Source organism: Syngnathus floridae, chromosome 8 (genome assembly GCF_059516105.1).
Source record: "Syngnathus floridae isolate MCC-2025c chromosome 8, RoL_Sflo_1.0, whole genome shotgun sequence".
Classification (NCBI taxonomy): domain Eukaryota; kingdom Metazoa; phylum Chordata; class Actinopteri; order Syngnathiformes; family Syngnathidae; genus Syngnathus; species Syngnathus floridae.
This window is the reverse complement of record NC_142420.1, coordinates 858,687-876,229: the sequence shown is the minus strand read 5'-3', so window position 1 is coordinate 876,229 and position 17,543 is coordinate 858,687. Positions and strand designations below refer to the sequence as shown.

General features: G+C 47.8%; 2 protein-coding genes and 1 long non-coding RNA gene across 5 annotated transcripts; 1 reads left to right on the top strand and 2 right to left on the bottom strand.

Moving 5' to 3' along the window:
- Positions 1-944: 944 nt before the first annotated feature.
- Positions 945-9,328, bottom strand: calcrla (calcitonin receptor-like a). 3 transcript variants are annotated; one of them, XM_088383979.1, is made up of 13 exons: positions 9,142-9,328; positions 4,918-5,016; positions 4,493-4,643; positions 4,306-4,416; positions 4,113-4,225; positions 3,929-4,020; positions 3,720-3,846; positions 3,425-3,578; positions 3,300-3,360; positions 2,895-2,961; positions 2,590-2,808; positions 1,420-1,461; positions 945-1,322 (listed from the first exon to the last, which is right to left on the bottom strand). In XM_088383979.1, exons 2-13 carry the CDS (start codon positions 4,990-4,992, stop codon positions 1,101-1,103), a joined length of 1,434 nt encoding a protein of 477 aa, XP_088240105.1. In that variant the 5' UTR covers positions 4,993-5,016; positions 9,142-9,328; the 3' UTR covers positions 945-1,100. The 3 variants fall into 3 exon arrangements, with proteins under 3 accessions (XP_088240105.1, XP_088240106.1, XP_088240104.1); XM_088383980.1 differs by lacking the exon at positions 9,142-9,328 and adding an exon at positions 8,409-8,760; XM_088383978.1 differs by lacking the exon at positions 9,142-9,328 and adding an exon at positions 5,143-5,633.
- Positions 9,329-10,037: 709 nt separating this feature from the next.
- tfpia (tissue factor pathway inhibitor a) lies at positions 10,038-16,145 on the bottom strand. The gene is made up of 7 exons (XM_088383986.1): positions 15,852-16,145; positions 12,339-12,542; positions 12,057-12,233; positions 11,875-11,934; positions 11,668-11,736; positions 10,798-10,986; positions 10,038-10,563 (listed from the first exon to the last, which is right to left on the bottom strand). Exons 1-7 carry the CDS (start codon positions 15,943-15,945, stop codon positions 10,496-10,498), a joined length of 861 nt encoding a protein of 286 aa, XP_088240112.1. The 5' UTR covers positions 15,946-16,145; the 3' UTR covers positions 10,038-10,495.
- On the top strand, positions 15,378-17,197 carry LOC148393782 (uncharacterized). Its single transcript, XR_015860122.1, has 3 exons — positions 15,378-16,128; positions 16,501-16,643; positions 16,782-17,197. It is a non-coding gene; the product is annotated as an uncharacterized LOC148393782 (long non-coding RNA).
- Positions 17,198-17,543: the final 346 nt, after the last annotated feature.

The window sequence follows — 17,543 nt, the reverse complement described above, 5'->3', positions numbered from 1 at the left end:
AAAAAAACGTTGAATGAGCTATTTACAATTTGAGGTTTAGAAACTGTTTTCATTCAAATGCGAGAACCTCATAAAACTTGCCCTTGCCAATCACGTCCATTCCAATGATTGAAGTCAACAAAATGAGCTGAGATACCTACTACATGAAACTCATTTCTTCATCATACGGCACTGTAGCGGTGTGCAACGATAACAGTCAAATGACAAACTTTTGCTCATTTCAATGCTTGACCCTGACCCCCCCCCCCCCCCCACCCCACTTTCCAGTGTTAGCAGGAGCTCTGGCTCCGCCTCTTCTTCAAACAGAAAAAGCTCGAATGCTTTTCAAATGTTGCCAAAGGAATACGAGGTACGTACGTATATGAGGATTGGACCGACGCAAAAAGGAAGCTTATCAACAGCGCAAATAAATATTTTCAGAATCAACAGGAATAATAATGGATCAATTAAGATGGTGGGAAGAAATGGTTACATGGAGCATCCGTGCTTTGTAAGTGAGGGGATGGGGGAGAATAAAGCTGAAGCTCATCTTCATGGCGCAGCCTCGAAACCAACCTTAACCTGTTTTGGGCTACAAAGGCCATCGCTGTACAAGCAGAGAAATTTTGCCAAAATGGCTGACTTCCTGTTCAATTTGGACTTTTTCACACATCCTGTTATGATGGAAACATTTCGTTCCACTTGCTATGGCACAAAATCTCGGGGTGAGCACGGAAGGTATGTGCCGTGCCATGTCGTGTTGGAAAAGCGATTGGACAGAAACAGACCAAAGTCCGTCTCCAAGATCACTGGAAACTAGCATGTTGTCTCGGAAGGCCTGCTCATTCATTGGCCACACTTCAAGTCCTTCAAAATACCAGCTGAGAAATGTCTCCTAAATGGCCGACTTCCTGTCGTCGAGACTTTGTCCACTGATAAGAGGCACGGTCAGCCATTTAGAAACCGATGCCAGGGATTCCTAAGCTTCATTGGCAACCCTGAAATACATTTCTGGTGATTCAGTTGCTGGGAAAAGGAGAAGAAACTGCCATTCCAAGAGGGTCTTGTCACTTTGGCACGAGCCAGCGCAAAGGCATCGCCCGCCCGAGGGGCCCGTCTTCTCAGGCGAAGGGATTTTCCGACCTGAGGATGGACGCGTCGGCGTCGTGGCACCCTTTGCCGTTCATGTGCTCCGAGTGGCCGTCGATGCTGTAGCAGCCCTGCACCTCGGTGATGGACGAAGCCGTGTAGGACGCCGAGCGCAGGGCGTCCGAGTGGTTCCCGGCGCCGCTGCCGAACTGCAGGTTGTACTGGTTCCAGTGCCTCCGTAACACCGCTTGGACCTTACCGGAGAAAAGGCAGGATTATTGGCCCGTCCAAAATGGACGCTGGCGTGGACCTGACATTTGGATCCAATACAAAGAAGGAATGAAGTCTTACTTCTCCGTTGAAGAAGCAGAAAATGGTGGCTACCAGCAGACCCTGTCAAGCAAACAAAGGAAAAGGCCGTAAAGGCGGTCGGTCGGACGCGATAACCATCAAAATCGGGGCCCCAAACTTGTGGCCAGTTTGTTTAGGCCTCTTGCTTCCTGCGGCGCCTTGCCCATCCTGGAAGCGCTCGCGGCCATCAGATAGCAAGTCGGCCCAGCAGCCCGGACGGAGCCCGCCCATGTCAACACTTGCGCGCCATTTCTACCTTCCTTCCCGCTCGCTGCCCGCCACAGAAACACGCTCGACCCTAATCCTAACCCTAACCCCTAACCCAACCCTAACCCTAACCCCTAACCCTAACCGCAATAACCCTCGCGATCAATAAATGAATGAATAACTTAAAGAAAATAAAAAAATAAAAATGAAAAAAATAAAAATTTAAAATATATAAATAAATTAAATTAAAATGAGAAAAATGAAAAAAATGAAAAAAAATTTAAAAAATAAAAAAAATAAAAATAATAAAAATTAAAATTAAAAAATGAAATGAAATAATTGAAAAAAAAAAAAATAAAAATAAAAATAAACCCCAACCCTAACCCTAACCGCAATAACCCTCGCGATCAGATAGCAAGTCGGCCCAGCAGCCCGGACGGAGCCCGCCCATGTCAACACTTGCGCGCCATTTCTACCTTCCTTCCCGCTCGCTGCCCGCCACAGAAACACGCTCAACCCTAACCCTAACCCTAACCCCTAACCCTAACCCAACCCTAAACCTAACCCCTAACCGCAGTAACCCTCGTGATCAATAAATGAATGAATAACAAAGAAATAAAAAATAAAAATTAAAAAACTAAAAATTAAAAATACATAAATAAATAAAACTAAAATGAAAAAAATGAAAAAAATGGAAAAAATGAAAAAAATGAAAAAAATAAAAATAATAAAAATAAAAATAAAAATTAAAAAATGAAATGAAATAATTGAAAAAAAATAAATAATAAAAATAAAAATAAAAATTAAAAAAATAAAATTTAAATAAAATACAAAAACAAAAATAATAAAAATAAAAGTAAAATCAAAAATAAAAATAAATAAATATTAATGTCCCGCTTCTCGTCTCCTTCAAAGATCTCGCCGTGTCGACGGCATGAAAAGAAGGAGTGAAACGGCGCTCACCTGGTAGTGCATGAGAATGTGCATGATGTAGTCGTAGATCTCGGAGGAAACGCGTCCGTCCGGCTTGTAGGGGAGCAGCACGTACTGGATGCCCAGCAGCGGCACCAGGATGAGGGTGGCTCGCACCGCCTTCATGTACAGGCTGGACTCGGCTTGGTGGGTCACCTTCAGCTTGGTGATGAGCACTCTCACGATGTTCAGCAGGAAGAACAAGTTGACCTGAGGGAGGTGGCGGGTGGGCGGGCGGGCAAGCGGATGAGCTGCGACCTTTGATCAGCGTCCGAAGAATTGACAAAGGTTCTTACCAGGAGAGCGGCGCAGATGGGACCGTGGATGATGTAGAGCAGTGATGTTTTGGAGCTGATCCAACAGCTAATGTGCACAAGACAACAAGAGAGGGAAGGGAGGGGAGGGGCGGGGCGGATAATTCACGATTAATGTGACATGTGGCGGATGAACCAGAGAGCCTGCCGGCAGGATTTTCCTCTCGTCTCGTCAGAACTGAAGCAAATTCAATATGAGCTGGGCATATTTGTTGTGACTTTTGAATATGGATTTTTTTGGTGTGGATTTTTATATATGGATTTTTATGGGTGTGGTTTTGGTATGGATTTCGATGTGCCTTTTTTTATACAGATTTTTTTTTCATCTAATAAATAAAAGGCTAGCAAATAGTGTGCAAAGTCTCCGTCCGCCGTTTGTTCCCTTACTTGTCATTGTAGTAGTAACTTCTTGCAATGGCATGAATGGAAGCAGGAATGAGCGGGAAACCTGAAAAAAATCCAAACAGTCAATTCTCTAGTTGCCACGGCGACGACCTACTGAGCCGACGTACCCCAGCCGAGCAGATAGTACCACATGAGGTGCTGCTTCTCGGCAAAGACGGCCACCACGATGAGCGTGTGCAAGTAAATGCCCTCGCACAGCATCCAGAAGTAGTTGCAGCCAAAGAGGTAGAGATGAATGAACTGGGACACTTTGCAGCTTGTCTGAGCCGGAAAAGCAAAAAAAAAAAAGAAAAAAACGTTTGGCGTGCGTGCAGCGCTTTTGCTTCTTCACGAGAAGCAGTGACACAGCAGCAGCTGCAATTCTTCGGTGGGCGGAGCTAATGAGCGTCAAGACGCACTCACCGGATTCCTCTGCACCAGCTCCTGGTTGTTTGCCACAGCTGTCAACCAAATGATGGTGATGACAGAGTTGAGCACAAAAGAGAAGAAGAGGTTCTTGTGAAGCGTGATTCTCTGGCAACTTAAACTCCTGTCGGGAGAGGCAAAAGGAGGATTCAGTCACAAGATCTGCGTGCGCGAGCGAACGACCCAGTGAAGAAACGATGACGCACTTGAAATGGAAGAATATTCCAAGAGAGACAAAGAGGGAGGTCAGCGACAGTCCGTGTCCGATGAGAGCCAAGTAGAAAAGATTCATTGCTGTCTGTGGGGAATGGAGACAAACACTCAGTTCCTTCCCATCAAACAGATGTCTGACGTCCATCTGAGTGGATTTTTTTTTCTTCTTCTTCTTACCACTCTGCCTTCGTTGGTGTGCTCGTTGCAACGCGTGTAGTTGGTCCACGTGCGGTTGCTCTCAGGATGCAGGAACCACTGGCCGCTGGCCGAGCAGATCTTTGTCACCATTTCTGCAGACAACGAGAGCAAAATACATCATGCCCAACCCAAATGGACACCATGGGGGGGGACTCAAACATGAGCGACTCACCCGAAGGATCGAAATCCTGGAAGTAGTCTGGGCAGTGCTGTTCGGAGGTGACGCCAGCCTTGGTGTCGTCCCAACACAACCAGCCGTCCCAGGTGCGGTTGCACAAGGCCTCTGCAAGCACAAAGGCAAACAAACGCTGCAGTCGGGCCTCCGCCGCCAATCAACCTCCAGCCGACTGGCTGGCTACCTTGCTTGTCCGAAGGCTTGTCCTTCAGGATCTTCTGGTAGCACTCAAACTGGGCCGTGACGATCTTGTTCCTGGTCAGGCCCATGTCGTGATACACGTTGGTCGGATGCTGTTGGCTTTCGTTGACCTCCAGACTTGCCCTCACGCACAGCTGCAAGGACAAATGCACAGCGCACGTTGGACCATCACCACAAATACTCCGTTGCTCATCTCACGAGCGGTCAGGCCACACATGAGCATTTTCGTGCTCTTTCGCACTAGTTTGCACTCTTTTGCGCCCCTCCTCGTCGATATTTTATGCTAATGACAAAAAACGGTATAGTTCTGGGCATTTTGGTAATAGCAAAAATCAGACACAATCGGAGGGTTGACATGTTGAGAAAAAAAAATATTCCACTTCGTTGTGTGAGAGCGGGCAGCCTTACCGTTGCGAGGGAACACGTTAGCATAAGTGCCACGAGTCCATTCCTGCCGGTGCTCGACATCCTCCTGTTGGGCATTTGACGGAGTTTGCAGCTGCAGACCTGGAACACAAGATTGGAAATGACAAAATGAGGTAAAAGCTCGGGCGGGGGCGGCTTTAAAACAAGCCAGGAGACTTTCAGCGCTCCCTTTAAAAAAACATGTCGATGGGCATTTTGTAATATAACCTTGTATGAGTCTTGTTTGCAGCAGCGCATTTCATGTTTGCGTTGCAGCAGAGCTGAGATGACAAAAACAATGGACGAGCGTCCCACGTGCTAATTGAGGTTGGAAAAAGCCACAGGGCCACTTGAAAACGGATCATTCAAGCCAAGCGCAAAGCAGCGGCGGCGGCGGCGGCAGCTCCCGGCTACGGGCGGTTAGCGACGGCTGACTCGCTCAGCGACTCCCACTGTCTCTCGGTCTGGCTGGAATCAGCATGTTCATTAGGCGGCCATTTGGGGTATCACTCTATGAAGGGCAACAATTGCCAAATCAGAGTCATAAAGGTTGCCCACATTGGCCACCACGGTGGTTTTGGCTGCGAACAGAACCGCCGTGGTTAGTACAAAGTGGAGGCGGGCTCAAGCTTGAAAAGTGCTTGAACTGAAGAGGAACTGGCGAGCAGGAAGGATCAGCTTGAAAACACGCTCCCTCCAAGCCTTTCCTCTCTCAGTCAGCCATACCAAATATAGCCTGAGGATATTGCCCCTGGGATCAGCTAGACATTTGAGCAGCACAAAATCTATAAAGTAGCACGTTCCCAAACACGAAATGGACCCTCATGTCAACTTCCACGGTGCGGCGCCAGATGTCATGGAAAATAAAACAAATTCCCACGGATGTGAGGGTGGAGCTTCCTTCAAGAGCCAATCAAGCCCCTTAATTGCAGCGTTATCTGCAGAGCTCTTGAGGAACCTGGTCTACGCTCCACATAAAGCATACTGCATGCTTCAAGAGACAATGTAGCGCCACAAACCAGAGCGCCCTTTGCCAATCAATTAAATCAATGAAAAATATGGCCGGCCGGCCAGCCAGCAGAGAGAGACAAGAGGAAAGCGACGTAAGCGTCAGGCACAAAGTAGCTACCCTCGAGTTTGGCGAAAATGAAAGGATTTGCGCTGCGTCTTTCCGTGGCGCATGTTAGGTGTCGATTGCTGCGCTCCATCTGTTGTCAAGACGCGCGCATTCCTCGCAGGTACACGACGAGAACATTTCCATATTCTCTTTCTGCCCATGACTTTGCCGGCTTTTCTCATAACGAGGTGATCCTCTTCCAGGGGCCTCTCGTCTGCGCAAGGGAAAAATTGCACAAATAGCTTGATAAAAATACACGGCTTAAAAATAAAGTTGGCCCCGCCGCCGCCGCCGCGCTGTGCCGGGCCGTGCGCGACACCTGCAATGTTACTGGCACGTCGCCCGGGCGCTCATCTAAATGTTTGGATGCACTTGGTGCACATCACCACCTTGTTGAAAACGGCCTCACCTACACGCACGCTGCGCTGCGATCTGCTGGCAAAAGCGGCTTCATTCCTCTAATTTGTTCCGCTGCACGGGCCCGTCCGTCTTTTAGCAAGCGCTCCGAAAGCAAAGACGAGTCGAGCCGCTCGCCCTCAACAATGGCATCCGCCCGCTCACGTGGACCTTCCCCACATCCTTATTGAATTTAGTCAAAAACGAGGACAATCTCGTTGCTATCTGTTCATTTGATCCAGCAGCTTTGGGCTTTATTATCGTCTGTTTGTCATGGGGCTGTGAAAACTCGCCGCGAGCCAGAACAAACACCGCCACCCCCCCTTCCCCTGAAATGTTCCCATGAAAAATATGCGCGCTAATACAAAGGTTCTTCATCAAGTGACAAGTGAGCTTGTCCTGATCCGGAACCATTTGAAGGAATGCAAGCCAAAGCCTGCCCGTCGGTCACCGCGCTGGACCTCCAACCGAGCTCTTTGCTTCGGAACTGAAAGTTCCTCGGTGGGCTTACGTAAGAATCATCTCAAATGTCCGGATTTCTCCCGAGCGCTTCTCACACGGTGCTATGGACTCGATCTAGCAATTCAAAGCAGTTATGACAGGGAGGCACGGGCCTTTTGAGCTAATTGGGAGCCCGACCGAGAGGTGACCTGCAGACACCCAGCGGCCGACGCGACGGGCGAGATCCGTCCCAAGTGCTCGGGAAAGGCAAGTACGATACACAATGCCACATTTTCATACTTCGGTCCAAATGATTGAAAGGTTAGCGCGCGGTAACAAAGCAGCACCGCAAGTTCACCTTTGGAGGACAGATGCACTCCAAGCCATTTCCTCTCTGTGCGCTCTCTGCCAGGTGACCCCTCCCTCCCTCCCACACTGTAAATCAGGAAGCCCGTGTCAAGCCGGCCGCTTTGTTTAGCTCTCCTAAACACGGAACACTTTGAGAGAGTGCATGCGCGGCCGCGGCGGTCTCTTTCCATGCACTGTCCGCCGGCGAGCGGGCGCGCACAAACAAAGCCTCCCCTTGGCCGTTAAGCACCTCGTGCGCCCAAATTAACTGGGATCGCAAAACACGGCCCTTCATAATGGATGAGCGGAAATATTACCTCAAAAGCTTTTTGAAACTGAAGCTGAAGGTACCGCTGCAACGGTGCCGTCGCTCCATTGTGCAGTTTGAGCCGGAGGAAGCGGAATCGTTTTACTGTCGTTGTGTCAAATCATTTCAGAGAATAAGACTGACTAAAGTGATTAAAAGCAAGCATCAATCTAGATCAACCATAAGGAAATGAGCAGCGGGGGTTATAATCGTGGATTAAAACGAGAGATTCACAAGAAGGCTGCAGTCAACAATGTAGTTTTCAGCCCCGACTGAAATGAATTGTGACGCTTTGAGCAGACCTCGTTTAGGTTGGGACGTTTGTTCGGCACAGGAACATGACACGAGATGTCATGGCTTCGGGCCCGTGACAGCAAAATGGCGTGTGCACGCTGAATGAGATTCCACTGACAAGAGTTTGTAAACGCCATGGCGTGTTTGGGAACACATCCACCGAGATGGTCTGCAGGGCTTTGGTGGCATGTCTGGAGCACACCACCGTGTCCTGGCTCTTTTCGAGACTTGCGCTGTAAACACCCGGCGTGACACTTTTGGGGGGGGGGGGGGGTTGGCAGCCGTTCTCACCGCACGGTCATCTGCGTATTTAGTGGAGGTCACATAAAGATGTCAGAGCCACATGATTCCCCTGCCCCATTTGGCAGGACTCCCAACTGGCAAGTTGGAAAATCCTCGCACATCAAGCTCGCCGGCAGAAAACATTCATCCGATCCGCCAGTCTTGAAATCCCAACGTTTACGATGGCTAAGCATGCAAAAGGAGCGCGAGCATTTTTGTCATCCATACGAATGAGACGACACAAGGAAAAACAGATAGAATTTCCAAATGTCTGCATATTGTAAAGCATAACTCAAGAGAAGCAATCACCTATCAACTCCAACGGCTCACAAAATGCCTTCAGTACATGCAGACTTGACCAAATAAAATCTTCTAAGTTCAAATACGTGCAGTTTTATTGGCGTTTTGCCGCGGGTAGCTACTTTTAACAACTCGTGACACCGAGAATGTAAGCGGTGCTTACAGCCCAAACGCGGCAGATTTCGCAGGTCCGACAAGATCCAAGTCAAAGCAAATGATTTGGCTCGGGGCTCGCCCACTCTAGCTGGAAAAGCACTGAACGTCGCGACGCGCGCTTTCAAAACATGAGCTGTGTGTCCAATCTGGCGATGCTGCAATCAAATCAAACAGGCGACGAGCCCCGAAGTATGCACGAAGAGAAGAAAGAGCGCGTGAGCTCAGAAGTAAAAGCAGATTGCCATTTGTCAGCCAAGCAGTGCGCATGTCGATCGGAAGGGGGGGGGGGGGGGGGGGGGTGTTGTGCACACCATTAAAAGCGGAATGCATACCCATAACCCAACGGAAACCCTGCCGGCACATCCATGTTGTTATTAGTCGTTGGCGTGATTGCTAATGGACCGACGGCACGGCACGGAACGGCAGGCGGGTGGGCTGGCTGGTGCCATCTATGCATTACGCATCAACACGCACGGCTGAGCAAACTGCAAACGCGCATTCATTCCGCTCTGCATCACGGCGATAACGCCGCCACCGCTACCGCCGCATAAAAACACACCGCACACAAATTACGACCGTGACTTACCGCGGACGTAGGTTGCTTCCGAAGAAGGAAAGAGGCGTCCGTCCCACTCTTGCGTGTCACCGCAGTAAATCGACAAGACGCATACGAAGCACTGCAAAGTACGACTGTGTTCTGCTGCTGCTGCTGCTGCTGCTGCTGTCAGGTTGGCGTTGGGAAGCAGCCCACCGCTTCCTGTGACGTCACAGTCAGCTCGCCTCAACTGCGTGCGCACGCGCGCGCGCGCGCCTGCTCATTCACACGTAACGCGGAGGATTTTATTGTGTTTTAATATATAACTAAAATGGAAATGAGTTTATAAATAGTTCAATGTTTTGACCCGTTTTAGGCGGAGGCTCACGTTGATCATGAGGGTCATTTTTGGCGTACCCCAAAGACAAATGCAATGGAATGAGGCTTTGGAGATCTTCAAGATATTCTGAATTAAAAAACAGTGGCCTGAGTCATAAATACGAGTCTGGTTACTTTCTTCGGCCGCTTTATGTCTTCACGGAATCTGTCTCGGGCGTCTTGTCCGATGAAATCTCGAAGCCATTCCAAAGTGGAATGTAGTAAATGGCTGTTTATTCTCATCATTCCCAAGGGTGAATCATAACAGGAAAAAGGCTCAAGGAATGATGCAGGATGTCAGTCATTTGTGTTTGAACTTTGCCATGCAGGCTGGAAGCAGCAGGTATTCGAGACTTCATTGCCAAAGCAATTTTTGGCAACGTCAAGCTTTGACAATCATTCGGTGGAAAAAGTGGATGCAAAGGTCAGTGCATCTCACTCAACTGGGGACTGAGGCCTGGACAACGTCTGCTGTCACCACCAATCCGAATGCGAAGTTGAACATTCGGCACTCCACGCGATCCAAACGAGACAAGGAAAATCCAAGCCAAGAACAAACACTTAGCAAATGCTTGTCATCACGAGTATATCTTTTATATGTTCAGTAAAATAAAAACAAAAGTCATCAATCAGTGCGCAAACCAAAACATTTGGGAACAATTCTCAGTCTGGCCCTGGGTTGACACTGCATGACGTTTTTAGAATTGAGCAAAGTGATGGTGCAGCATGCTTTGAGAAACGAGAGCACCGCCGGGATGAAACTAAAACAACGTGATGAAACAACACTGCCCCCTTGTGCGGCTTTAAAGAACATCGTCAGCCTGATCACAAAATGTTGATGTGAAGGACATCTTTTGAATTTAATCACAGTGGCAAAACAAAAGTGCTTTTTGTCCAGGACAAAGCAAAGCGTTTCGTATCAAAAATATACGGCAAGCTCAAAAGCTACACGATTTTTTTTACATGGTGATAAATACGGTTAACTCTAGCCAAAGCGAACGAGCGAGCGCAAGTGTGGCCAACGTCTTCAGACGGAGCCCCGGAGAATGTTGGGGATATTTTTCTTCCTTATTCGAATCATCTTCTCGCCACCACCTGGCAAAGACAAACAAAAGTCGGTCCAATCTAAACAAGCAAAAATGTCTGACATTCTTTGACTTTTTCGAATAGCGCTCGGCCGTCGGACGGCGCCGAAGCTCGACAAATATGTCACAGCTGTAGAGTAAGCGGAGCTGCGGCGTTTCCAGGGCAACAGCTTTATATCTTTAGCTCCACCCCAATTGCCTGGGTAACCAATTCTTGAAAAAGAAGGAAAAGAAAAAGACGTACCCTTTTGACTTTTAATGCACTTCCGGATGCATTGCCGGCGGTGTTTGAAGTTGTTGCTGTTGCCTCCGCAGCCGCTGTAGAGGAACTCGTGACAGCGCTTAGTCTCGGCATGGTAAGCAAACCTGCGCACGCTGCCGTCGCACGATCCTCTCTCCGCGGGGCCCCTGCACGCATCTGGCAGCGTCGCATCTGTAAAGCACGCAACGTCAGCGCTCGCATTTCCCCCGAGGTCGGGCCCCAAATTTTAAACATGAACGTCATCAAGCACAAAACCACAAGAAAGAGCAGCATCCAGGAGGGATTGTTGGGATGCATAACATGTGCGCAAAATATTTTTATTGCGCCTTGAAGTCATAAAAATGTAAATGTGCTGCTCATCAAGTCAAATTCTTCAGTCACATTTGATGCGTGAGTCCAAATTGAAAGCAGGCAGAAGAACTGTGGTTGTGCATGTAGGTGTTTTTACCGCCGCAAGAGGGCGGTGTTTCATATCAATTGAAAAGGAGCTCAAAATGTAGACGTAAATGTGCTGCTCATCAAGTCACAAATTCGTCAGTCACATTTGATGAGTGAGTCCAAGTTGAAAGCAGGCAGAAGAACTGTGGTTGCGCAGTTTTGTCATAGCCGCAAGAGGGCGGTGTTTCATATCAACTGCACAGGGAAAAAGCCTCACCGAGCTGGCTGGCTCATGCTTTTGAATCCTGCTTTGTCTTTGGGTCGATTTAAATGTCAGAAAGTGGTTGAGACAATCAACAACAAAAAATAAAAGACTACTTGACTGGCCGTGTGAATGTTTGGAAGTTCTTGTCAGGGTTCCGGAGCCCAAAAATTCAAGGTTTGCATTTGTTTGTCTTTCTGCTATTTTGTTACCTTGCGAATGGTCCGGACCCGTGTTGTTCGTTTGCACCACATTCTGATTCATGATGACTGTCTGCTCACCTGAGAAACAAAATGAAAATAGTTTTGGGAAGGAATTTGCAATTCAATGTGAGTAACAGTGAAAAGAATTTGACTTTCCTTTTAAAGTAAGGATAGCAAATGTTCTTATGAATTGATGTCACATTTTGATACTTTTACCAGTTAAGGTTGGCCGCACACCGATGGTTTCTCTGGCACCGTTCTCGACCGTGACGGTTTCTACATCAGCACAAAGCGTGCAGAAGGACGAGACGAGACAAAAAGCGATCTTCAAAATTCTAAATCGTTGCTTTGACGTTGATTTGCTGCCAACAAGTTTGGTCAGATGATCGAGGACGTACCTTGCTTTTGACATCTGGCCTGGCACTCGCCGATGCTCCTGAAATTGTTGGCGTTGCCAAAGCAGCCGCCGTAATAGAAGCGCTTGCAGCGTTGACTGCTGCTGTCAAAGAAGAAACGCGTGACCAGGCCGCGGCAGGGACCTTCCGCTTCGGGTAAATGGCACGGGTTTTTATCCTCTACCAAAACAAAGACAGGCAAGCAGAAAGCCGGAGTGGCACCGTGAACAAAACCGACCAAAAGTCACGCAGATGACAGAAAACATTCCACGGTGCGGCACTCACCCGACACCAGGCAGGTTTCCTGGCAGGCCTCCAGCGTTTCAAAGTTGTTGGCGTTTCCTCCGCAGCCGCCGTACTCAAAGAGCTCACAGCGGCCCGTGTCCACATTGAAGAAGTAGTTGCTGTTCAAGGAGCGGCAAGGCCCCGCGTCCGCCTTCATGGCGCACAGCTCGTTGAAGATGAAAAGCTCCGTCGGGGCTCCCGCCTCTGAAAAGCAAAATGCAAAATGAAGACACGTGTCCATTCGGAGTCACGTCAAGAACGGGACACAATTTAGTCGATAGAAATCATCAAATGGAATCCTACAATAATAGAGGTTCCACCTTATCACTAAAGCTTTGGGGCACTAAATGTATTTTTTTTCCACTCTTATCATCAGCTTCTGTTTCAGTCATTTATAATAGAAGTCGTGGCCATCGGCATCGTCCCTCAGTTGCTTCCGTGATGAGTGTTTGTGCTGAGACAGTGCTTTTCATCATGCAACCCTAAAGCAGCATCTCAAAAAGTTAGGAAATGAACTTTACGTTCCTGCAAGGTGCACAGTTGTGAGTATTCCACAAAGGGCAAGATATAGCCACGTTCCACCCTGAGTGCACCAGGCCATGCAGGTACTGCCGGGCGCGTTGGAGAGAGAGAGAGAGAGAGAGAGAGAGAGAGAGAGAGAGAGAGAGAGAGAGAGAGAGAGAGAGAGAGAGAGAGAGAGAAGAGAGAGAGAGAGAGAGAGAGAGAAAGAGAGAGAGAGAGAGAGAGAGAGAGAGAGAGAGAGAGAGCAAAGCCACCAGCATTAGCGCAAGCGCTCAGACTTGAATTTGTGACCTCGGTGTTTGGGGGGCATCCTGGGATCTGATCTGTGGATCCCATTTTGTACATGCTCCTGAAAATAAATCAAAGCTTTCCTCGCCCTCATGAAACGCAAGTGTTTGAAAAATGGAGCGTGCCCCATTGATGCCCCACTTTTCTTCTGTGTCTCTTGGCGAACGAGCGAGAGCGTTGCCAAGAGTTGTTTTGGTGCAACACACACCAAGAACAAGAAGCTCTTCATATGCAGGAGGGGTCTTGACGTAACAGGAAGTCAAGTGACTCGCTGTAAAGTAGACGAGCAGGCCACCGAAAAACATCACTTTCAACTCGGGGGAAGTCATAAACCGGCATGAACTTTTTTTTCTTCCGGTCATTCACTGTATTTGTTTAAGGTTCGGTCGGATTACAACACCTGGTCACTGTCGAAAAAGGGTGCGCCCGCCACGTAAGACTCAGCTGGTCTAATTTCTCAGAACAGTTCCTTCAGGCGAGTCAACAAAAGGGCTGGAGGTGACTCACAGCTTGTCCCAAGGTCATGCTTTGCAACACCATCATACAATTGCCACCCAATAAATAAATCCAAATCTAATTTGGATCGGTAAATATTCCCAAAATTAGCTGGAAAATAAATCAAGTCTAAATAATAAATCCGTTTTATTTTGAAAAATGTTACAATCAATTTCGCGGACCACCGCCACAGACCACTAGACAGCCGCTGTCCACCGATTGACAACCCCTGGTTGAGCCCACATTAAATTGATGTATGATGACGATTGTACCGCGTTCATTACTAAAAACCACACAACAGACTCAGGAGCCGCGGGCGAATCTTGTTAATCGACTACATGAATTCATTTTTAATCAGCGACCGACTGTTGCCGCGGCAAACGGCAAGGGAGCAATAACAGCACCGAGCGGAGGAGATTGATGGCGCGTAGATTCACGGGCTTTGTCGGGCCGTTTGTTCACGTCAAATCAGATTTAACCGTTTGTTTTTTGTCCTCCCGCAAGAGGCTTATCGTGTTCTTATTGCAAAACTGTAAACAACCGCCGCTCCCTTTCCAGCTGCGTTCCGTCTCACTGCTAAATGGCAAGCTCCACGTGTGTGCCAATCGCACACGGGCAATCGGGCTTGAGTGCAAAAGAACGCTTTTGCTCCGACTGAAAATGATCATCCGCCCGTTTTTGGAGGCACGCTTTTGTTGAGATGTAGAATCAATGTGATGCCAGCTCTCTCCTGAAACGGAGTTCTAATGAGCCAAATGAGAAAAGCGTACGCATGCGTCCCATTGCAATTGTGCGGCCGATTTGGCAAGCGCGCCGGAACACAAAGATCGGACATTTGCCTCGTATCTCGCACTTGACACAAAATACGCGAGTAATCCCTCATCGGACATTTTCAGTGAAATACAGGCTCGCTGTTATCATTGACTGGCTGCGTATCCTTTGACATTCAGCACTTCCTGAACCCGTACGAAGGTCCCAAAATAGGACTCGTGCCAGAAATAGAGCTGGTTAAAAGATCATGCATCCTCAGACTCGCTGCTCTGCATCAATGCAAGCTTCAAGTTTGTAGTCGGCAAAAGTAAAGCAACGGCAAAGGCGATTCGGCCCACATGCGTGCGTGCGCGCGCAAACATAAGAGAAGCATTTGCCTGAGATCGCATGCAGTCATGCGTCATTAATCATCCAGCCAACAATACCGGCGTCACGCCCAACCAGAACCACTGCAAAGCTCCAACACGCAGCGCTCCGAGCGTGAAAGATCAGATCACATTTCATGAAAGGTGCTCTCGGGTTTTTGGTTTTGTTTTTCCCAAGCACAACCCAAACGCATGCATATTTACTCCAAGCCTGGGCATTTAATCAGGCTGCTTTCGCATATTTAGGCCAATTTGGGTCAGGAGACGAAAAGAAGAAGCAAAACATTAGCTGGGCAGTGAAGCGTGTTCATGTTTGATGCTTTCATTTGGCTACTTCTTGTACATAAAGACGGAATATGACAAGCGCGCTTTCCCTGTCGTCTGCGGCCCGAGGCTTGAACAGAAATAACAGAGGGCCGGCCAGCCGAGTCCATGGAGATTCCCATCATATCCCCCGACAGCGGTCATCAGCATCCATCGAGGGAGCAACGTAATGAATGCAGACGGCAGCGCAGTCGACGGCAGCGCCGTCGACGTCTGCGTGGCGACGAGCACACAGCTCTCGGTTTCATTACGGCAAAGGACATCAACGGTAGATGTATACGTTTTGCTTTAATTCCAATTCAAATAATCATAGATACAGACGAACAAAGACCTTTCTTTGTTTCTGCCGCACACGGCGATTCACCAATGTGTCAAAGTAGCACCAACTACTAGCAGGACAGACTTATTTGTCTAAAGTATCGACGGCGGTAGTATCGGCATCCTTTGCAAATACCGATACCTTGAAAGGTTGCCAGTATCGCGCAGGCCTTCTTTATGGATAACAGGAAATGTTCTAGTTATGTGACCTGATATGGCAGCACAACAGCCCGGCCCGATAATATTTTTTGCGTGAGTGTGTGGATGTGGACTTTGGACGTGTCTTGACATGGCTGGAACAATCGGTGGGTGTGCTAACTGACTTTAGACTATAGCGCGCTCACGTTTAACCACTACATCTCACCCAAGTGGCTTCAGGTTGAGGGATTGAAAGGTAAACAATTTGGAGAAATGTCTTGCGTTCTCTTACCTTGCGCGGTTGCCCTGCAGGTCCCAAAAAGGCAGACGCACAAAAGCCACCCGCGCCGCCACCGCCACCGCTTGTCGTCGTTGCAAGGAAGCATAACTCGATGCTGGTGGTGTTGAAGAACCGGCAGCCCGATCCGTCACGACTGTCAAGTTAGGACAGGGAGAAGGAAAACTTGTGTTGACGCACTCGAAGCTTGTCAACTTGCGGTGGGGGCGCGCGCACACTTCCCTTTGACTAAAGTGGCGGCTGCGCGCACGACGACAGCGTTCAAGAAATGGTCAGTCACTTCCTGTCCACGGAAAAGCAACTTCTGTGCAATTTGATGATGTCATTATTTTACGTGCTAAGTTCTGTGTACACACCCACCAAAAATCCATTTGGAAAGATGTTATCTTTTGTTGAATCGAAATCAAACCAGTGCCAACATCTGCTTGTACTTTGAAATTGAATGGATGCATTTCTTTTCTGCACTGTCAATTTGAAAAAATTGGTTTTGAAAGGAATGGTTGGTTTATCGATTCATTGGAAAATGGATTATTAAGATAATAGTAAATTGCAGCTGCAGTGTCTTTCCAAAGAGGCCGTGTTTGAAAATGGAAGTGAACGTCCGTCTATTTGAGTTGAAGCAGCCAATTTGGCTGATTTACAGGGTCATCATTTGAAAACCTTTAGAGGTGGATTCCCCAATGGAGAGCAGGTACACAAGACAGATGGGTGACGAGAAATTGTTTTGCTGAGGCCCTCTGAAAGATGAATGAATAATCACACTGAGGGTTAGCTGTGAAAAATGAGGTAGGTGCGAGGGCCCATTCATCACATTTAATGCCATTGTATTTATTCTATCGTCATGTATTTGCTGAATTCAAATGATTTCTCATGACTTTAGTTTTAGCTATGTTTCCTCACAGTATATCTTTTGTGTCTGTGAAGCGAGACAAGCTGATAAGAGCGCCGTGGGCTTGAGGGTTCCCGGAAAGGCAAAGGACATTAGCCGACTGTTTTCATCCTTCTCGCCCCTCGACTGGATTTACGGCCTTTGTGGAACCGCTTCAGCTTCCTTCATAACACATTTGGAGTGCCTGCGCCAATTGGCCCCATTTTGCCACAGTCATGACTCTTCAATAAAACACCCAAGGATAATAATGCTGGATGAAAAAGGAAAATATCCCGTCTCCGTATTTATACATGATGTGGGCCTCCCCTGTGCTACTGCATTTATTTGTACAGTGCAGCGACGTTGTGGAAAATGGACTTTTTAATTGCTTGTACGTCAAACAAACGTTACGTCCCCGGAGTGTCGGCCCACCCGCCAAGTGTGAAATTAAACACACTTGTACCTGCGTAAAGCGTGAGTGGAAATGCTTTGATTGTTGCCCACCCCGCTCGTTCGATTTATGAAAAATAATCTTGGATTTTTAAACTGTCTAGGAAAATAATCCCTAAATATAATAAATAAATAACATAATACAGAAAATATTAATATAATATAATAAATAAATAAGGGTTAGCTCCCAGCTGCTATTGAAAGTTGATACTGATTACAAAGCCTCAAATTAATTTGGTTAGTTGCATTTCAACCCGTGTGTGCATGTGTGTATGTGTAATGTTGTTGGTTGCATGTCAGCAGACAAGAATGTGCCTGTTAGATTATTCAAGATGCACTCTTACTCTCAAATCTGTGCCTCTGTGCTT